The 20,606-nt window shown below is 38.4% G+C and overlaps 1 protein-coding gene across 5 annotated transcripts in view; it reads left to right on the forward strand.

Annotated features, from left to right (window-relative positions):
- Window positions 1-20,606, forward strand: part of WARS2 (tryptophanyl tRNA synthetase 2, mitochondrial) — a 104,472-nt gene that overhangs the window by 54,996 nt on the left and 28,870 nt on the right. For 4 of the 5 annotated variants that reach the window (XM_043459576.1, XM_043459558.1, XM_043459583.1 and 1 more), the window contains exon 3: window positions 19,994-20,074. The exons of the other annotated variant lie outside the window; for it this stretch is intronic. In XM_043459576.1, coding sequence (XP_043315511.1) covers window positions 19,994-20,074 — 81 coding nt within the window. The remainder of the gene's footprint in view (window positions 1-19,993; window positions 20,075-20,606) is intronic. 5 annotated transcript variants of the gene reach the window in all.

Below are 20,606 nucleotides of genomic sequence, written 5' to 3' on the forward strand. Positions count from 1 at the left end.
CCATTCCATCACTTTTTATCACAAGTTATTTTGTGTTCAAATGATCTGATTAACTTTTATCAAGAATTCTTTAAAGCAGAAGTTAGAATATTTTCATGTTTTATTTTGAGAAAACTTGATAAATCAATTCTTAACTTATAAAACAGATAAATTAGAGATCAGTTATGTAATTATAACAAGGGTTTTTTTTAATATTTGGAATTTTGTAGTGCTTTTAAGCATTTAGTTGATCATAAAATATGATAGGAATTTAAAAACAAAGTATTGGGAGCCAGTACCAGTTAAAATTGGTTATTTTTGCATTTGCACACACACACAATTATTTACAAGTAAAAAGAAGAATTTTTGAAATTGTGTTAGAAAAGAAATTTTTTTTACATTATGTAAGTGTTCTTTTCTTGTTCATCCACTGTGTTAAGCAAAGTACTTACAGATAAATATAGAGACCAGTTCCCCGGGCCATTGTTGTCTACCAGAGTAAGTTCTAGTAATTGTTTGAAATAGGGAAAGAATTTAGCTATGTTGGGATGCTGATTTTATCAATTATTTTTATCTCCAGTCCTTTGCATTCTTTCTCAGCAGTCTGACTGGAACGATTGAGACTTATTGAAGATTTTTCTCATTATTTTCTTTTTCTTTCTTTCCCACTGGCCTCTAGTCATGGTGCTTCCCCTAAAATATGTTTGCCATATGTGGGGAATTCTTCAGTGCTTCTCCTCTAAAAGGTGTGCCTATGTGCATGCGTGTGTGTGTGTGTGTGTGTGTGTGTGTATGTGAGTGAGAGAGGGAGAAAGAAGACGCCTGCCTGTGTGTGTGCTTGGCAGAGCTTTCCATCCGAATGCCAAAGTCAGTGGTCTTTTATTTCTAGCAGGCTTGAGTGCGTATCCAATCTGATTCCTGCAGCTGTCTCTGAGGTGCATGTCTCCACATCTCTAGTTGTTACTTTGCTTGGGATTTAGTCACCCTGCAGATGGAAGATAAAAGCTGGAGTTCATAGCTTTAGGCACTGGCTTTCTGCCAAGGCTAAGAGAAAAGGACAGCTTTGGCCATCAGACCTCCTGTTACAGAGGGTCCGAAACAGTCCAGGGAAGAGTCCAGGGCAAAAAACGAAATCTGCAGCTTCAGAATATGGCCTCGTTCTCTAATTAGAGCGAGGTTTGGTTTCCCAGGAAACAGAAATCAATAATAGTAATACAGGAAGGGGGACTATGAAGGAACCAATTTCCGAATGAGGGCCAGCGGAACTGACTGCATGAATCTTGGCTCAGTGAATACAAACAAAATTTGTACCTGACCCATGGTGCTTGTCTTAGAGATACAAAGCCAAAGCCTAAACTCGGACAGGGAATCTCTTGTGTTTTCATTTATCCTCATAATTTTGGAAGCATGTTTAAGTATGTATTTATATTTGTTAAACTCTCAAGTTGTTAGGCCACTGACAACAGGTATACGTTCAACTCAGAAAGGAAGCAAACAAACCTCTATATAAGTCAATGGTCTTGAGGAATCTATTTGTAAAATTGGCATTACTTCCAGAGTTTCCAGGGAGAGGCAGAGGTTCTAAATGACCCATGGAATAAATAATAAAGAGAAGTTAGGAAAATTATTAAAATACCCAAACGTCTCATGTTATTTCCTTCTCTAAAAGGTTTCCACTAATATCACTTCCTTGCCTAGATCTATACTCATGTGTGGTTTGATGAGAAGCTATTGTATTTGTGTTGCTTCCATCCTGGAGCACAGAGTTAGGTCATATCTTAATTACACCTCCAAGAAGAGCTTTTTTACTATCAGGGCAATGAGTATGGGCTCTGAAGCCAGATACAGTTTGAATCTCACTGTGATCTCTTCTCATTATGGCATACTGGGCAAGTTACTGAAGCTCTTTGAACCCCCTTTATAATGTCTATAATAAGGATATTTAAATAATATGATGTATATATATGATTCCTGACAGATATTAACTTTCTCTCTCACCTTACCTCACCACACACGTACTGTCCCCAATCCAGGCTTCTTGATTTAAGGATAGAGTGCATTTGTAAGATGAAGAACAAATTAGTAACAGTGCCTCTCTTTATTCCCAATGACAAAATATTTTCACAAGAGTTTGTTATCAAGAAATATTTCAAGCATTGAGAAGAGTTTGAGTATGGATGGCTGCTTTTTAAAATGCTAACCTTTTGGCATACTTGCTGAATGCAGTTTTTATTTTTTAAGAAATAAAACATTACAAGTATAGTCAAAACTGTGAAGCTCTCTCTAGTCTCTTTCTGCTTTCTGCCTCCCCAGAAAATGTGTGCGAACGTGTTAGTCACTCAGTCGTGTCCGGCTCTCTGTGACACCATGGACTGTAGCCCACCAGGCTCTTTGTCCATGGAATTCTCCTAGCAAGAATACTGGAGTATTTCTTCTCCAGGGGATCTTCCCGACCCAGGGATTGAACCTGGGTCTCCCTCATTGCAGGCAGGAGATTTAATCATTTTGACTGCTGTATGAGATCCCATTGTCCGGCTCTACCACAATTTATTTATCTATTGGTTGTTTTCCTGGCTAAAGATATTTGGATTTTTTTCCAACTTTTTGTTACTGTGAATATTATTACAATGGGCATACTTGCATATGTTTTTTGTGCACCTCTGAAAGCCTCCCCAGAGGGAACCACTCTACTGAATTTAATATTCATCATTCCCATGTACCTGTTTACATTTTTATTGCATATGATTTGGCCATAACAATCTATATTATTTATTTTGTATGTTTTAGAACTTTACATAAATAGCCTCATGCTGTACATATCTTCCTGAATCTATATTTTTTGTATGCAGCATTAATTATGTGTTTGAGATTTAATCATTTTGATGGCTGTATGATATACCATTGTCTGGCTCTGTCACAATTTATTTAATTTATTGTTATTTTCCTGGCAAAAGATATTTAGATTTTTTCTAACTTTTTGTTACTCTGAATAATACTACAGTGGGCATACTTACATATGCTTTTTGTTCACCTCTGAAAGGCTTTTCTAGGTGTATTTACCCAAGAGTGGAATCATGAGGATATATGACATCAATGTTAGTGAATTATCGCCAGCTCAGTTCAGTTCAGTCACTCAGAAGTGACCGACTCTTTGCGGCCCCATGGACTGCAGCACGCCATGCTTCCCTGTCCATCAGCTTGCTCAAACTCTTGTCCATCAAGTCAGTGATGCCATCCAACCATCTCATCTTCTGTCATCCCCTTCTCTTCCTGTCTTCAGTCTTTTCCAGCATCAGGGTCTTTTCCAATGAGTCAGTTCTTAGCATCAGGTGACCAAAGTATTGGAGTTTCAGCTTTTAGCATCAGTCCTTCCGATGAATGTTCAGGACCATTGCCCTTTAGGATTGACTGGTTTGATCTCCTTGCAGTCCAAGGAACTCTCAAGAGTCTTCTCCAATACCACAGTTCAAAAGCATCAATTCTTTGGCACTCAGCTTTCTTTGTTGCCCAACTCTCACATCCGTACCTGACTATTGGAAAAAATATTCCAAGGAATATTGCCAGATTGCTCTCCAAACTGGCATTCCAACTTTGGTTCCCACCAAAAGAAGAGTTCCCTTTGGTCTATGGCAATATTTTTTATAATTAGACATTATTTTTGCCATTATAAAAGATGGAATATCTTGTCTTGTTGTTTTAATCTGCATTTCCCTGACTACTGGTAAAGTTAAGCATTTTTTCATGTTTAAAACCTTTTGTTTTCTTCTGTGAATTACTTATTCACCCCTTTTTCCCACTTAAAAAATTGTATTTTTTTATTGTTTGTAGAAGTTATTTCTTTACGTATCCTAAATATTAATCCTTTGTCTGTTTTACATGGCCTTTTTTTTAGTCTATTGCTTGTCTTTTTAAATTTGTAAATGCTGTCTTTTATTATATGGAAGTGTTCATTTTAATGCAGTCAATTCAGCCTTTGCCTATATGGTTTTGTGGTTCTGGTTGTCTTTTCAAGAAATTGTTCTCTGGCCTAATGTCATAAAGCTATTCTTTATGATTATTTTCTAAATGTTTTAAAGTTTTGCTTTTCCCATTTCAGTATTATCTACAAATAAATCTTACCATCTTTAGATCATACACATTTTGGCAGATTTTATTTGCATTATTTTTAAAAAAAACCACATTTGAAATTATCAGCACAGATCATATCAGCAGTGTCTTTAAGTACTGGGAAGATGTCTAGTACATGTAATGGATGCATATTTTCCAAAATTCTAACTTTTGCTTGAAATCTGATGTTTTATCATTAGCAACACTTTTTGTGAATTGTTTTCCTTGAGATTCCCATCTTCCCTTTTTTCCCTTGATGACTTTTGCTAGAGGCTACTCTGTTAATCTTTCTGGAGCACAGATTTGGTTTTGTGAGACTCTATCATATCTTGGGCTTCCCACGTGGTCTAATGGTAAAGAACCCACCTCCCATTGCAGGAGATATAAGAGACATGGGTTTGATCCCTGGGTCAGGAAGATCCCCAGGAGGAGGGCATGGCAGTCCACTCCAGCATTCTTGTCTGGAGAATCCCACAGACAAAGGAGTCGAGGGCTACCGTCTATAGGGTCGCAAAGAGTCGGACATGACCGAAGCAACTTAGCATGCATGCGCGCGCTGTTGTATCTTTCTTTTCTATTTCCTTAGTTTTGTTGTTTCCTCTCTTGCTTCTGTTGTCTTTGATGTTACTTTGTTGTTATTTTTATTAAGTGGACCTCATTAATTTTAGCCATTCTCATTTTCTAATATAAATGTAAATATTCATTTCCTTGTAAGTACTGCTTTGTCAGCATCTGCAAAGTTGCGGTATGTAGTATTTTCACCATAACTCATTTGTAAATGACTTCTAGTTTGTCATTTCTTATTTGATCTGTGATTTATTTAGAAGCAGGTGTTTTAATTTCCAAATATATGACTCTTTTTTAAAAACCATTTTACCCATTTGAATGACTAAAATTGAAAAATACTGATATGGCTAAGTTTTGGTAAGGATATAGAGCAATGTGAGTTCATACATTGCTATTAAGAGTATAAAAAGTCAGTTTCTTATAAAATTAAACAGATACTTATCATGTGACCCAGCAATTCCCTAGGCATTTACTCAAGAGAAATGAAAACATTGTCTACAAAATGACTTGTGCTTCCCTTGTAGCTCAGTTGGCAAAGAATCTGCCTGCAATACCGAAGACCCAGGTTCAATTCCTCGGTTGGAAAGATCCCCTGGAGAATGGAGTGCAACTCAGTCCAGTATTCTTGCCTAGAGAATCCCATGGACAGAGGAGCCTGGCAGGCTATAGTCCATGGGGTCACAAGAGTCAGAAATGACTTAGTGGCTAAACCACCACATAAATGTACATAATGTTTTTGCTCGCAGTAGTACCAAAGTAAAAACAATACTAATGTCCATCAACAAATAAATAAATGATTGTAGAATATTCAAAGTGAAAGCTATTCAAATATTCAAAGCTATTCAAAGTGAAAAGTAGTATGTAACAATATGAAGGAATAGCAGAAACTTTATGCCGAGAGAAACCTACGAGAGAATAATTGATATTATCTACTAACATTATTTGATGTTCTAGAACAGACAGAACTAACCCATAATAACAAAAAGCAGATCAGTGGTTTCCAGGAGCAAGGGTGAGAAAGGGATGAAGAATTAACTGCAAAGTGGTATGAAGAAACTTTCGGGTGGCATTGAACTGCCCTGTATCTTGATTGGTGTGGTGGTTACACATGTGTATGGATTTATTAAAATTCCTAAGACTGAGCAGCTACAATGGGTCCATCTTACTGTTTGTACATTATGCCTTACTAAAGTTTATTTAATATTAAAAATTTTTTACAATCAGTAGGCACTTAGAATGTTGTATAAGTCGAAAGAAAAAAAAGAGAAAAACCCATGAAACTGTGTGAGAACACTATAGATAGTTCAATGTAGTTGTCTTTCAGACATTTAAAATGATAAAGGCAAAGTTAATATGGTATGAAAATGTCATGCGAGCTTCGAGTCACCTATTCACTATGTAACTAAAAAACAACTTGCTCACAAATTTAGTCAGTAAACTAATTATTTGATATGTTGTTGTAACATGCTCCATAAACATCTTGTAAAACCAGCAAGAAGCACTGTGAAACCAAGTGTTGCAACTGTTGACCTCACTCCAAGGGAAGTATTAAAGAAAGAAGCTTTGCCTGAGATAGTGCTTTGAATTAGACTGACAAGATCTTTTCTGCCAAGAATTTTAGGGAATTTCAGTCAAGAGATAAAAGAGTTTAAGAATATGAAAATCATCTTATGATTTAAGACTTCCATCATTTTTGTTTGTTTTTAAATTATTTTTAATTCATGTTTTTCCTTGTTTAAATATTATTTATCCCAATCAAAACAGCAACAAATATATGTAGGGAGAGATACCTTTTACAGACATATTTTGTACTTACTTGTTGTATATTACAAAATAAAGAACACAACTCAGTGTTTGTTGGTTTTTAATGAAGCACGATGTGACCTCTAATTTACCTGTCCTTAGTCTTTTCTTCTTATACTTCTTTACTGCTCTGACTCACTGATATATTGATTCCCTCATTCCTTTTAGGATTTTCTCTTGATCCCAATGTTAAGGCAGTAACTTCATTTTTCTTCTACTCTGATAATTCATTTATTTCCTTCACTGATTCATCTTTAATCTCCAGAATTCTGTCCTGAAGTAGTAGGTAGGTGTAAGTAGATAGATCTATTATATATATTCTGCCCTCGTGAAGTTTCATCTGCTTCTATGACTTTCAGCTATTTTCTCTCAAATTTTGTTTCTATCCTTGACCTTTCTTCCTAACTTCAGACATTTTTTTGTGTGTTTCTAGCTATCTTCTAGACACCTCTCTATGAGATCTTTCAAAAAATCTCAGTGTGAACATATCTGAAACCACAGATTTGGCCTCTGAGCAGCAGTTTGCTAACCCCTACTGTATGGGGATTATATGTCCTCATCTGCTGCCATGCGACCAGCAGGCAGTGCATCAGATCAGAGAAACATCTGGTCATACTCCACTGTTGTTGGGCTTGTCCACATGACTTGTTCTAGCCAATGGAAAGTGAGTGAGTGTGATACACACCATGCCCAAGCAGAATCTTTACAAGCCATTCCATGTTTGTTCTAACTCTCTTGCGCTTTCTCCTTCCTCCTCACTCAATTTAGGTCCTGGAATGAGAAGGTAAATAAAGCAGAGTAAACTTCCCAAGTAGCTTCCCAGGTGGCACCCGTGGTAAAGAGTCCACCTGCCAAAGCTGGAGACACAAGAGACCCGAGTTTGTTCCCTGGGTTGGGAAGATCCCTTGGAGGAGAAAATGGCAACCCACTCCAGTATTCTTGCCTGGAAAATCGTATAGGCAGAGTCTGGTGGGCTGCAGTCTGTGGGGTCACAAAGAGTCAGCCATGACTGAGCGCACGTGCACACGCGCGCACACACACACACACACACACACACACACACACACACACGCACACACGCCAGCCTACAGCTACTAATACATGATGTGAATGAAGAAGAAACCATTGCTGTGAGTGGCTTATTTAGGGTTGTTACCCAGCATAAGCTAAAAAAAAGCAGACTAATATACTGCTATAGATTAAAAAAAAATACATGTGTTTACACATACACATGTATAAATTAAGCAATAGAACTTAGAGGGAGGTGACTTTTCAGTCTGGGGTAGACTTAAATAGCTACTTATTTAGCTTTGCAAGTATTGGACTAAGAAAAAAGTATAGAAAAATCCAAATGTGTACAGATAGATATTCATTGGCAAACAGAAGTACCAACAGGAGGCAGACCAGTTGAAGAGACTGAATGAAAGTTTATCAATGATAAACTTTTAATTTTAATTAAAATCAGAGTTCTTTTAATTAAAATCAGATCCCCAAACAAAGCCCCTGTTAAGGAGATTTGTGATGGGGATGATAAGAGTCTAATAAAGATAACTCAGCATGAAATTGCTAGTTTTTGAGAGAAAACAATAAATGGGAATTTGTATCTGAACAGTCTTACAAGTGCCCAAACCAAAATTTAAAAGTACCTGATTCCTGGGAAGATAACATTTATGTAGGAAATAGTAAAATCCCAAGGGGCACTCAGACGGTTGATCTAAGATTTATTGAATTAGCTAATTGCTTGAATGGATTTGATCAATACCTAGCAACTGTATTTTTTTTTTTTTTGTATCATGCTCTGCTGTACTTGTTAATTAAATGTTTTTGAAAAAATTTAAATTCAGCAAACACAGGAAATAGTAAAACAGACACTCATGTTCCCAACACAAAGGGTGAATATTGTTGACAGTTTGTCATATTTGCTTGATCTCCTGTATTAAATTTCCTGTATTAAAGTTGAAGGAACCTTTCCTTCTTTCCTTGCCCACTCCTCTCACCCCTCCTCCCTGCATCCCTTTTCTCTATCCCTAGGCAGTGAAATCTCGGACTTGGCCTGTATCAATCTAGCCAATTTGTCACACCTGTTTTCATGTGCAATCCCATGAGCAATATACAATAGTTTCAATTGTGTGGTTTAAAAAAAATAATACAAGTGGTGCTGTATTGTAGCATCTTTTTGCAATTTCCCTTTCCCACATAGCAGTATGTTTTTGTGATCTCATGTTAATTTTTTATATTTGGTTAGTGTGCCATTATACAAATATGCCACCTTTTATCTAGATATCACCCTGTTGATAAACCTTTAATGTTTTCATTTCATGCATTCATTTAACAAATATTTATTGAATACTTACAATGTCCCAGATCCTGTGTCAGATACTCATATCAATGAAGAAAAGAGACAAAAATCTTTGCCATCATGGTACTTAAGTTGTATTTAAGTGACACGACATAAATAATGACTATAATAAATAAACCAAACAAAGTATATTAGAAGGTGATAGGTTATATAGAAAAAGGCTAAGGGGAATTGGGAGTGGTGTTGAGGGAAGCAGGTTGTTATTTTAGACAGCGTGGCTGGCTAAGACAAGGTAAGATAAGATAATATTACAGCAAAGACTTAATGTGAGGGAGTTAGTGAGATGAGTATGTGGGGAAAGAGAATTGCTATCAGAGAAGAATCAGTGCCAAGCCCCTAAGCGGGGAGTGTGTCTGGTATATTCAGGAAACATAAGTAGGTCAGCATGGCTGGAGAAGGGAGAGCAAAGAGGGTGAGAAGGAGGATTAGAATCCAGACATTATAGGGTTGAGTAGGAAGAGATGATCATGATAGACCATGGTAAGGACCATACAATTCACTCATTTAAAGTGTACAATGAAATGACTTTTAGTGTTCACAGAGTTGTGCATCCATCACCACAGTCAAATTTAGAACATTTTCATCACTCCATGATGAAACCCAGTACCCATGAGCAGTCACTTCCTTTGCTCCTCTCCCCTTTCCGTGGCAATCTCTAATTCACTTTTGTTTTCTATGAGTCTGCCTGTTTTGAACATTTCATACAAGTGCATTTTGTGATTGATTTCTTTCACTTAGCATCGTGTTTTCAAGGTTTGTCTATTTGGTAATATTTATCAGTACTTCATTTGTTTTTATTGTTGAGTAATATTCCGTTGTATGGATATACCACATTTTGTTCATTCATTCATTAGTCAGTGAATTCATTAGTCAGTATTTGGGTTGTTTCCACTTTTCCAGGGGGCTTCCCTGGTGGTTCAGAGGTAAAGAATCCACCTGCCAATGCAGGAGATGTGGGTTCGATCCCTGGGTTGGGAATATCCCCTGGAGAAGGAAAAGGCAACCCAGTATTCCTGCCTGGAAAATCCCATGGACAGAGGAGCCTCGGAGGCTACAGTCTTGGGGTCGCAAAACAGTAGGACATAACTTAGCAGCAGAACATGCATGCATTTTTTCCAGATATTTTCCAGATGAAAAATGCTACTCAGAAAATTTCTGTAAAGTTTTTTTATAGTTGTATGTTTCAGTTATCTTGGTGTAGATCTAGGAATGAGATTGGTGGGTGATACAGTAACTCTATATTTAACATTTTGGGGAACTGTTAAAAAGGGTTTTGAAAGTGGCTACACTACTTGGTATGAGAGTTCTATCACCAGTGTACAAAGGGTCCCTGACAAGATTGTTCAACTTACAGTTTTTCAACTTTACAATGGTACAAAAGCAATAAATATTGTAGCAGAAATGGTACTTTGAATTTTGAGTTTTAATTTCCCCTCTCCCCCAGGGCTAGCAACTCTCATGATGCTGGGCATCAGCAGCAAGCTACAGCTTCCAGGCAGCCCCACCATTATGGGGGTAAACAACTGATGCACTTACAATTCTATACCTATACAACCATTCTGTTTTTCATTTTCAGTACAATATTCAATGAATTACATGAAACATTCAACATTGTATTATAAAATAGATTTTGTCCTAGATAATTTTACCCAAATATAGCTAATGTAAATGTTCTGATCATGTTTAGGGTAGGCTAGACTAAACTATGATGTTCTATATATTAGCTGTATTAAATGCATTTTCAACTTAGGATATTTCAACTCGATGGATTTATCAGGAAGTAACCCCACTGTAAGTTGAAGAAGATCTGTATAGGAGTCCAAATTCTTCATTTCTTTCTTCAAACATTTTTGTTGCCCATCTTTTTTTTTTTTTTTTTAAACTATCCTAATGAGTGTAAAGTGATAGCTCAATGTATTGTTTTTTTCTCAGTGTAGTTTTGATTTGCATTTTCCTAATGACTAATGATGTTGAGCAGTTTTTCATGTGCCTGTTAGTCATTTGTGTATCTTCTTTGAAGAAGTGTCTTTTCAAATCCTTTGCCCATTTTAAATTGAATTATCTGTCTTTTCATTGTTGAAGGATGAGTTTTTTACATAGTCTGGATACAACTTTCTTATCAGACATGACTTACAGGTGACTTCAATGGCACCCCACTCCAGTATTCTTGCCTGGAAAATCCCATGGATGGAGGAGCCTGGTAGGCTGCAGTCCATGGGGTCACTAAGAGTCAGACACTACTGAGCGACTTCACTCACTTTCTCCTGTTTTGTAAATTGTCTTTTACTTTCTTGATAGTTCCAAGAGACTATTCTTTCTGAGCTCTCACTTCTTTTCCATTGATCTATCAGTTCAGTTCAGTTCAGTCTCTCAGTCATGTCCGACTCTTTGCAACTCCATGGACTGCAGCATGTCAGGCCTCCCTGTCCATTGCCAACTCCCAGAGTCCACTCTAATTTATGTCCATCGAGTTGGTGATGCCATCCTACCACCTCATCCTCTGTTGTCCCCTTCTCCTCCTGCCCTCAATCTTTCCCAGCATCAGGGTCTTTTCCAATTATTAGTCAGCTCTTTGCATCAGGTGGCCGAACTATTGGAGTTTCAGCTTCAGCATCAGTCCTTCCAATGAATATTCAGGATTGATTTCCTTTAGGATGGACTGGTTGGATCTCCTTGCTGTCCAAGGGACTCTTGAGTCTTCTCCAATACCATAGTTCAAAAGCATCAGTTCTTCAGTGCTCAGCTTTCTTTATGGTCCAACTCTCACATCCATATGTGACTACTGGAAAAACCATAGCTTTGACTAGCTGGACCTTTGTTGGCAAAGTAATGTCTCTGCTGTTCAATATGCTGTCTAGGTTGGTCATAGTTTTTCTTCCAAGGAACAAGCATCTTTTAATTTCATGGCTGCAGTCACCATCTGCAGTGATGTTCTATCTTTATACCAGTACTACATTTTCTAAATTAGTATAGTACTACATTGATTGATTTTGGGGTGTTAAAATAAGCTTGCATTTCTGGAATAAATCACACTTGATTATGTTGTGTAATGCTTTATGTATGTTGCTGAATTTAATTTGCTAGTGTTTTGTTGAGGGCTTTGCATCTATATTCATGTCATCGGTCTATAGTTTATTTTGTTATGATGCCTTTGCCTGGTTTTGGTTTCAGTGTAATACAGGCCTCCTAGAATGAGTAAGGAAGAGTGCCCTCTTCTCTTATTTTTTTGGAAGAGATTGTGAAGAATTGGTATTAACTTTTTCAATGTTTATAGGAATTCACTAGTGAAATCTGCTCTCTACCCACCACCGAGGGTTCATTTCGTTGTTGTTGCTATGTCTGCTTATTGACTTTTCTGCAGCAAATCTGTAAAGTCCATCTTCACAGTCCTCTGTGGTCACTACAATCTCTGCTGGGTTAGCTTAGTGTTCAGGTAAAGACTGAGCTTATTGTTGTTTAGTCATGTCCAACTCATTGTGACCCCATGGACTGTAGTCTGCCAGCCTCTTCTATCCATGGGACTTCCCAGGCAAGAATAATGGAGTGGGTTGCCATTTCCTTCTCCAGGGGCTCTTCCCAACCCAGGAATCAAACCTGTGTCTCCTGCATTGACAGGCAGATTCTTTACCACTGAGCCCACTAATGATTGAGCAGAAATGTCTAAATGCTTTGATCCTATATTTCAACCCTTTGCTGAGGGGCTTACACAGGGCCTCAAGATGAGCCAGAGGTAAGAGATTGGGGTTTTCTCACGTTTTTCCTGGGCATTCCTTGCCAGAGGCCCAGGAACATGTCAGAGCTTTTCAAAGCCCTCCATAAGCATATCATTTCCCAGCTTTTCTCCATAAGATTTTTTAGCCAGCATCTTGTTTTTCTCCTCCTGGGATCAGCCCCTCAGGCAGCAGTAATGTTAAGTCATTGCTGGTGATTATTTTTGAAACATGTCCTAAGGAGAAGGCTCTTCTGACTGAGTGAACTCTAAATCAGGTCAAATAATCGCCAGCCCTGCAAATGAGGGGCTTTTCCCCATTTTCCAAATGGGCAGCTGTCTGCTGAGTAGTGACGATTCTCTGGGGTTGGGTCTTTATGAGGAGCTCCAGACATCTGCTTTCCTTACCATTGGCTGCTAGGCTGCTGTTTTCATGGCCTCACAGACATGGGGAGAGACTGATGGGGATCAGGCAAGTTAAAATGCCACCAGGCTCTCTGTTCTTACTGAGACTGTAATGTTTTTCTGAATTATTCTTCAGATGATTGCAAGCCTTTGGTTAATTTTCTAGAGTTTTATAAAAGTTGACTTTGACAGTTTTTGCTTGTGTTCTCATAGTGTTTATGGAAGAGCAGATTTTCAGAGGTTGTTACTCTGCTGTTCCAGCAGTCCCTCCACCTTTTCTAAGCACCAGAAAAGTTTTCATTTTATTTTATTCAAGACCAAATGTAGTTAGATTTACAAGCCTTTTGCCTATTTTCACAAGCTGAACACACCCATGTGCAGGTTACATGGGTAATTTGTGTTGATCTTTATTCCCCTTTCCATTTACTAACCATCCCTTTCCCAAGATAACCTGTTTTTAAATTCAATATAATTTAGTACATACTCTTTTACATCTGGCTTCTTTCATTCAACATTATGTTTGTGAGATTCATTCATGTTGTTAAATGTAATTTAGTCTTCCCCATTGCTGTAGTATTCCCTTGAGTGAGTATACCACAATATATGCATTCTATGTAGGAGGACATTTGGATTACTTACAATATGAGGCTATTACTGTACATTCTTGCACGTGTATTTTTGTGAACATATGTAAACATTTCTGTTAAGGTATATACATAGAAATGGAATACCTGGGTCATGTGTTATATGAATGCTGAGTATTAGTGGATACAGTCAGCATTCAAAGGTGGTGGAACAGTGTTTCCATTCCCACAGCACGGTATAAAGGGCTTCCTTGGTGACTCAGATGGTAAAGCATCTGCCTGCAATGCAGGAGACTAGGCTTCAATCCCTGGGTCAGGAAGATTCCTTGGAGAAGGGAATGGCAACCCACTCCAGTATGCTGCCTGGAGAATCCCATGGACCGAGGAGCCTGGTGGGTTACAGTCCGTGGGGTTGCAAAGAGTCCGACACGACTGAGCGACTTTCACTTCACTTCAGCACAGTATAAGAGTTCTGTTTACTCAATATCCTGACCATACTTGGTAGTATTTTGGGTTTTTCAGTTTAATCATTCTGGTGAGTGTATAGTGGTATCACTAATTTGCACTTAGAACATTTGGTCGGTTTTCATAAGGTTATACTGCTTTTTTCTTATCAATTTGTAGGCATTCTTTACATATTCTGTTTGCAAACATCCCTTCCCACTCTGTGACTTGCCTTTTTTTCCTCTTTTTTAAAAATAATTTTTATTTATTTATTTTATTTTTGGCTGTGCTGGGTCTTCCTTGCTGCATGTAGGCTTTCTCTGCTTGCAGCGAGTAGGGACTACTCTTCATTGCAGTGCGCTGGCTTCTCACTGCAGTGGCTTCTCTTGTTGCAGAGCTCTGGCTCTAAGTACCCAGGCTTTAGTAGTTGCAGTGCACGGACTTATTTGCTCCCCAGCATGTGGGATCTTCCCAAACCAGGGAGTGAATCCATGTCCTGCATTGACAGGTTGATTCCTAACCACTGGACCACCAGGGAAGTCCCTTTTCCCCTCTCTTACTGGTTCAGGAGACTTCAGCATCAGGCGAAGAAGGACAGGGAGTGATCCCTGAGAGATGGGAGACAATGGCTCCAGTTTACTGCCTGGAAAGAATTCCCAAGCAAAGCACCCAGTGTGAAAGTGTTAGTCGCTCAGTTATGTGTGACTCTGCAACCCCATGGACTGTAGCCCGCCAGGCTCCTCTGTCCATGGAATTCTCCAGACAAGAAGACTGGAGTGGGTTGCCATTTTCTTCTCCAGGGGATCTTCCTAACCCAGTAATCGAACATGGGTCTCCTGCATTGCAGGAAGATTCTTTATGATCTGAGCCACCAGGGAAGCCCCTTTTAATAGTGGTGTGTGATAAAAACATGTTATTAATTTTAATCTAGTTGCAATTAAAGCAAAGATTTTTGCTTTCTGTTTAGTGCTTTTCAGATCCTATTAAAAATTCTTACTGACCAAAGGAAATTAAAGATGCAATGAACTGGTTTATTTTTTCTACAAATTTTAAAAAATGTTTAGGCAAAAAAATTTTAGCCAGCCCTGAAGAATACCAGTGTTTCCTCATGAGTGTATTCTAAAGATGATTGTCCTCTTTCATTCACAAAAGCACCAGCAAAGAATCAAGTCTTACACAGCTCTATTCCAGAATAGTTTTTTTTCCTTCCTATCAAGCCCAGCAATTCCATTGAGTATATTTCTTAGCCCATTTGTTTGTAATCCCCCTGTCTTCTGTTTTCAGAGATAACGGAGCCCATTAGAGTTGAAGTTCTCTCACTTTCTGCTCTCCACTGTTATCCCACAAGATAGATCCTCATCTGTATTTATTTCTCTTCTTCATGTGTGAGAGGAAGATGTAGGTTTATCCTACCTTAAAAAAACAAACAAATTTTTTGTTCTCAATCCCTACCACTTACCTTTGTTTCTGTCCTCCCTAAAAGAGAAATGTCTTACACATGTGATAAAATTGCATTGAACTAAATACACCAACACAATAAGTGCATGTAATACTGGTGAAGTCTAAATAGGGTGGATGGATTGTATCAAATTCTGTTTCCTGGTTGTAAGATTGTACTGTATTTATGCAAGGTGTTGCCTTTGGGGGAAACTGAGTGAAGGGTATACTGGATCTCTCAGTAGTATTATTTCTTACAACTATGACCAACCTAGATAGCATATTAAAAAGCAGAGACATTGCTTTGCCAACAAAGGTCCGTCTGGTCAAGGCTATGGTTTTTCCAGTGGCCATGTATGGATGTGAGAGTTGGACTGTGAAGAAAGCTGAGTGCCGAAAAACTGATGCTTTTGAACTGTGGTGTTGGAGAAGACTCTTGAGAGTCCCTTGGACGGCAAGGAGATCCAACCAGTCCATCGTAAAGGAGATCAGTTCTGGGTGTTCACTGGAAGGACTGATGTTGAAGCTGAAACTCCAATACTTTGGCCACCTCATGCGAAGAGCTGACTCATTGGAAAAGACCCTGATGCTGGGAGGGATTAGGGGCAGGAGGAGAAGGGGACAACAGAGGATGAGATGGCTGGATGGCATCACCGACTTGATGGGCATGAGTTTGAGTAAACTCCGGGAGCTGGTGATGGACAGGGAGGCCTGGCGTGCTGCGATTCATGGGGTTGCAAAGAGTCGGACACGACTGAGCAACTGAACTATGAACTATAAGTAAATCTATAATTATCTCAGCATAAAAAGTTAAAAGATTCTTTCTGAAATTTCTATAATTATAATGACTGAATCACAAGCTGGAATCAAGATTGCTGGGGGAAATAACAACCTCAGATATGCAGATGACACCACCCTAATGACAGAAAATGAAGAGGAACTAAAGAGCCTCTTGATGGGGTGAAAGAGGAGACTAAAAAAACTGGTTTGAAACTCAACATTCAAAAAACTAAGATCATGGCATATGATGCCATCATTTCATGGCAAATAAAAGGCGAAAAAGTAAAAGTAGTGACAGATTTTATTTTCTTGGGCTCCAAAATCACTGTTGATGGTAACTGCAGCCATTAAATTAAAAAATGCTTGCTTCTTGAAAGAAAAGCTATGACAAATCTAGACAGTGTATTAAAAAGCAGACATCACTTTGCTAACAAAGGTCTGTGTAGCCAAAGCTGTGGTTTTTCCAGTAGTCATGTAAGGACATGAGAGTTGGACCATAAAGAAGGCTGAGTGCCAAAGAATTGATGCTTTAGAATTGTGGTGCTAGAGAAGATTCTTGAGAGTCACTTGGATAGCAAGGAGATCAAACCAGTCAATCCTGAAGGAATTCAACTCTGAATATTCATTGGAAGGACTGATGTTGAAACTGAAGCTCCAATGCTTTGGCCACCTGATGCAAAAAGCTGACTCACTGGAAAAGACCCTGATGCTGGGAAAGATTGAAGGCAAAAGGAGAAGAGTGCAGCAGAAGATGAGATGGTTAGATGGCATCACTGAACCAATGGACATGAATTTGAGCAAACTTCTGGAGAAGGGGCTTCCCCGGTGGCTCAGAGGTTAAAGTGTCTGTCTGCAATGAGGGAGACCCGGGTTCGATCCCTGGGTTGGGAAGATCCCCTGGAGAAGGAAATGGCAACCCACTCCAGTACTCTTGCCTGGAGAATCCCATGGACGGAGGAGCCTGGTAGGCTACAGTCCATGGGGTCGCAAAGAGTCGGACATGACTGAGCGACTTTACTTCTGGAGATGGTAATTGATGGGAAGGTCTGGCGTGCTGCAGTCTATGGGGTCACAAAGAGTCAGATTCCACTTAGTGATCGAACAAGAACAGCAATTATTTATTGAGTGCTTACTGTATGCTAGGTACTCTACCAAGCAATGTCAGGTGAATACTGTTGTTAATCTCATTTTATACATGATAAAACTGAGGCACAGAGAGGTTAAGTCATTTATACAGGGTTATCCAGCCAATGAGTGGCAGAACTAGCATTCAGAAACCATGGCTTAACCTCAGAGAGAGAGCTCTTATGAACTCTACTCTATTTCCTTTATTTCCTTTTTTTTCTTGTTCCATACTTAGTGGATACTACTTTGATATTTCATATTTTCACAGGTGTTTGCCATGCATTTTGTTTAGTTACTCTTTTTTTAATTAATTTTTACTGGCATATAGTTGCTTTACATATACACTATTGATACTATATACAAAATAAATAACAAATGATTACATACTGTGTAGCACAAGGAACTCTACTTAATGCTTTACTTGTATATCTGTCTGTATATGCTGCCTCCTAGTCACATTTCAACCACCGCTTTATAGTTCAGCATTCATCCCAGTCACTCCCCTGAAACTGATTTTGGCCAGATTACCAAGTCTGTTGCTAAAGCTAATGGATTCTTTGTGGTCCTAACCATTCTTTCTGCAGCCTTTGTTGCTGTTCATACATTCACCAGATATTTATTGAGCACCTATAGTGTGCCAGACTCTTGTTTTACAGCAGTGGACAAGGTAGGCAAAATGACTGTAGCTGCAGAAGACATATGTCTTCACTTGTTATGATTAAGAGGTCAGAAATCTTAAATCACTGCTGACTTGTTTGTGGATGGTCAACAGACCACCTTATTGTTCCATGCTTTTGTTTTTCTGTGGCTGAAACAGGTTATATTTTTATTTTATTTGTGATTTCACAACAATAGTCAGCATGTACTATGTTTAATACCATTTTCACTTTCTCCAGATAGAAATCTGATCGCTTCCAAGCAGTAGCCATGAGTATGAATAAATTAAGAGAGCCAAATCCTAAAGTATAGTACCTTTCTGATGTACTTATTAATGATAAATTGTGAAAATTAATTGTCTTTGACCAAAAAGTCTTACTTTTTTCTATATAAGAATAGTTGAATTAATTTTATGCCACATTATTTGGAAACACCAGGAAGATCTCTGCAGAATATTCAATAGGTCTCATTCCATATATCCAAATATAAAGCTACTCCAAGGAAAACACTTGACTTTATAGAGACGTCGCGGTAACTGTTTGCATATCACCAGAGCTGAGCTCTTGAGCCCTAGTTGAAGGAAAGGGATCATCTTGTCTCTTTCCACATGTTCATGGTTATTTTCAGTGTTTTTATTCCTTTCCTAATTCAGTAAAGAAGGAAAAAAAATCTCTCCTAGTTTTTCATGTCAAAAAACAGCTCTTGTTTTATTAGCTCAAGTGGGAATGTGTTTTGCTGGTGACTGGAAGTGACTATAATCCTCTTGCTCCCAGCCAGGGTTCCTGTTTCTGTCTGATAGCTGTTTGTTTACAGCAGCAGTTAGCAATTCGCATGGACAGTGCTGTCAAAGTCACTGCCCTCAATGAACCCCAAATGCCTCTTGGAAGAAAGATGACAGATTCAGCCCAGCAACTTGCAAAACTTTAAAAGCGATTCCTTGTCAAACATGTGAAAAACAACTCTTCCCTCTCCATGACTTGAGGGGTAAAAAAAAAAACGAGAAACTATCTTATGCCAGATGGCGATTCCTTGCTAGTAAAATAGGCCTGGGCTGATTCAGCTTCATTCCTTTATGTTCCATTTGCAAAACCCACAAAGAACACATTTGGGGCCACTTTCCAGAGCTGGCAACAGTCTCTGCTTTTTAAGGAAATCAGATGGGCACACACACACAAAGCCACAATGGATGAAGGGCTCAGCATCCCCAGGGTCCTGAAACGGGATGCATAGGCCTTAAATTCTCAGTGACCAGTTAGAACCTGGCCCAGACCCAAGAATCATCCCAATTGTTGCCAGATTTGGTGACTTGATTTAATTTGGTTAAAACAAAAACAAATTGGGAAAAGGTTATATTTTCTTGTTGATTAAACCTCTTCTAAAAAAAAAAAAGGAAAACATAGAAACTATAAAAACACCCTTTCAGATGACAAATTGACTCCTAAAGTTCAAACTACTCTGAGTCTAAAGGACTCAATCTTTAATTTTCAGTCCAGTACCTTTTTCTTTGCCATTTACATGTAAGATGTTACAGCTGCTTTCATATATTTAGAGGATTGGACCAGTGTGTATGCGTGTTTATGTGTGTATATGGATGTGTCTTCTCTTTGGCTTTTATTTTTTTTTACATATGGTTGACTTATTATATTAGTTTCAGGTATACAGCATAGTGACTCCGTATTTTTATAGATTACACCCCATACAAAGTTATTATAAAATCCTGACTAGATCCCCTGTGCTGAAATAGATGCCTCAGGACATAATAAAGTCCCCTCACTGAAGATGCTGAAGCAATGTCTGGTCAGCTGCTGGCTAGGGATGTTGTGAAGAAGATTAAAATACTAGAATAGTAATGGTATTGGGTAGTTTTTAAGGTGTCTTCTGCATCTAAAATTCTATGCATTATGAATTAACTCCCTTGATTTTTTAAATTACCATGATCTGGGATATTTTAATCAAGGTAATGTTGTCCATTTAGTTTTGCCTTACATGCAAGATGATATTGACCACCTTTGTTAATGTTCTATTTTATTTCTTCAGGTGTCTGAGCACACACAATTAAGTTGGATCCTTACCTGCATGGTCAGATTACCTCGATTACAACATTTACACCAGTGGAAGGTAAATGCCAGTGATCTGATTAATAAACAGAAAGAAGTTCAGTCCCCACTGCAGCTATTTTCCCCCTCTGTTTATTTTTGTGTTAGGCTCTGGGAATCCTGAGTTTTCTGGCTTGCTATGCACTAGTGGCCAGCAAGACCAGTGTCTTTAACCTCATCGCTTCAGGGTATGAAACAGAAAATAAAATGTTTCTCCAAGATTCTTTCGAACTGAAAAACTGGTTTAAAATATCCATTATTTGATTTTATCTGTGCCTGGTCAGTCCTGAGTGACCGTTAGATAGACTTGGTAATAACTTTGAATGTGCCACAGTCTAATTAACAAACAGTCACCATTTCTGGATTACTAGACCCTGAGGTTGCCTCCACCAGAATTAACTGGCCATTAAGGCCTGAAGGTTATCATTGTGGGGAGAAGAGACTACATATTTTATTCCACATTTAAACAAATTGAGTCTAAGCAACAGTTTAAACTCACAGAAAAATTAAGTCTGTTCTTTTTCTAAGAAGTTCAACTGAGAAATATAAATTGA

This window comes from Cervus canadensis, chromosome 2 (genome assembly GCF_019320065.1).
Source record: "Cervus canadensis isolate Bull #8, Minnesota chromosome 2, ASM1932006v1, whole genome shotgun sequence".
NCBI lineage: Eukaryota > Metazoa > Chordata > Mammalia > Artiodactyla > Cervidae > Cervus > Cervus canadensis.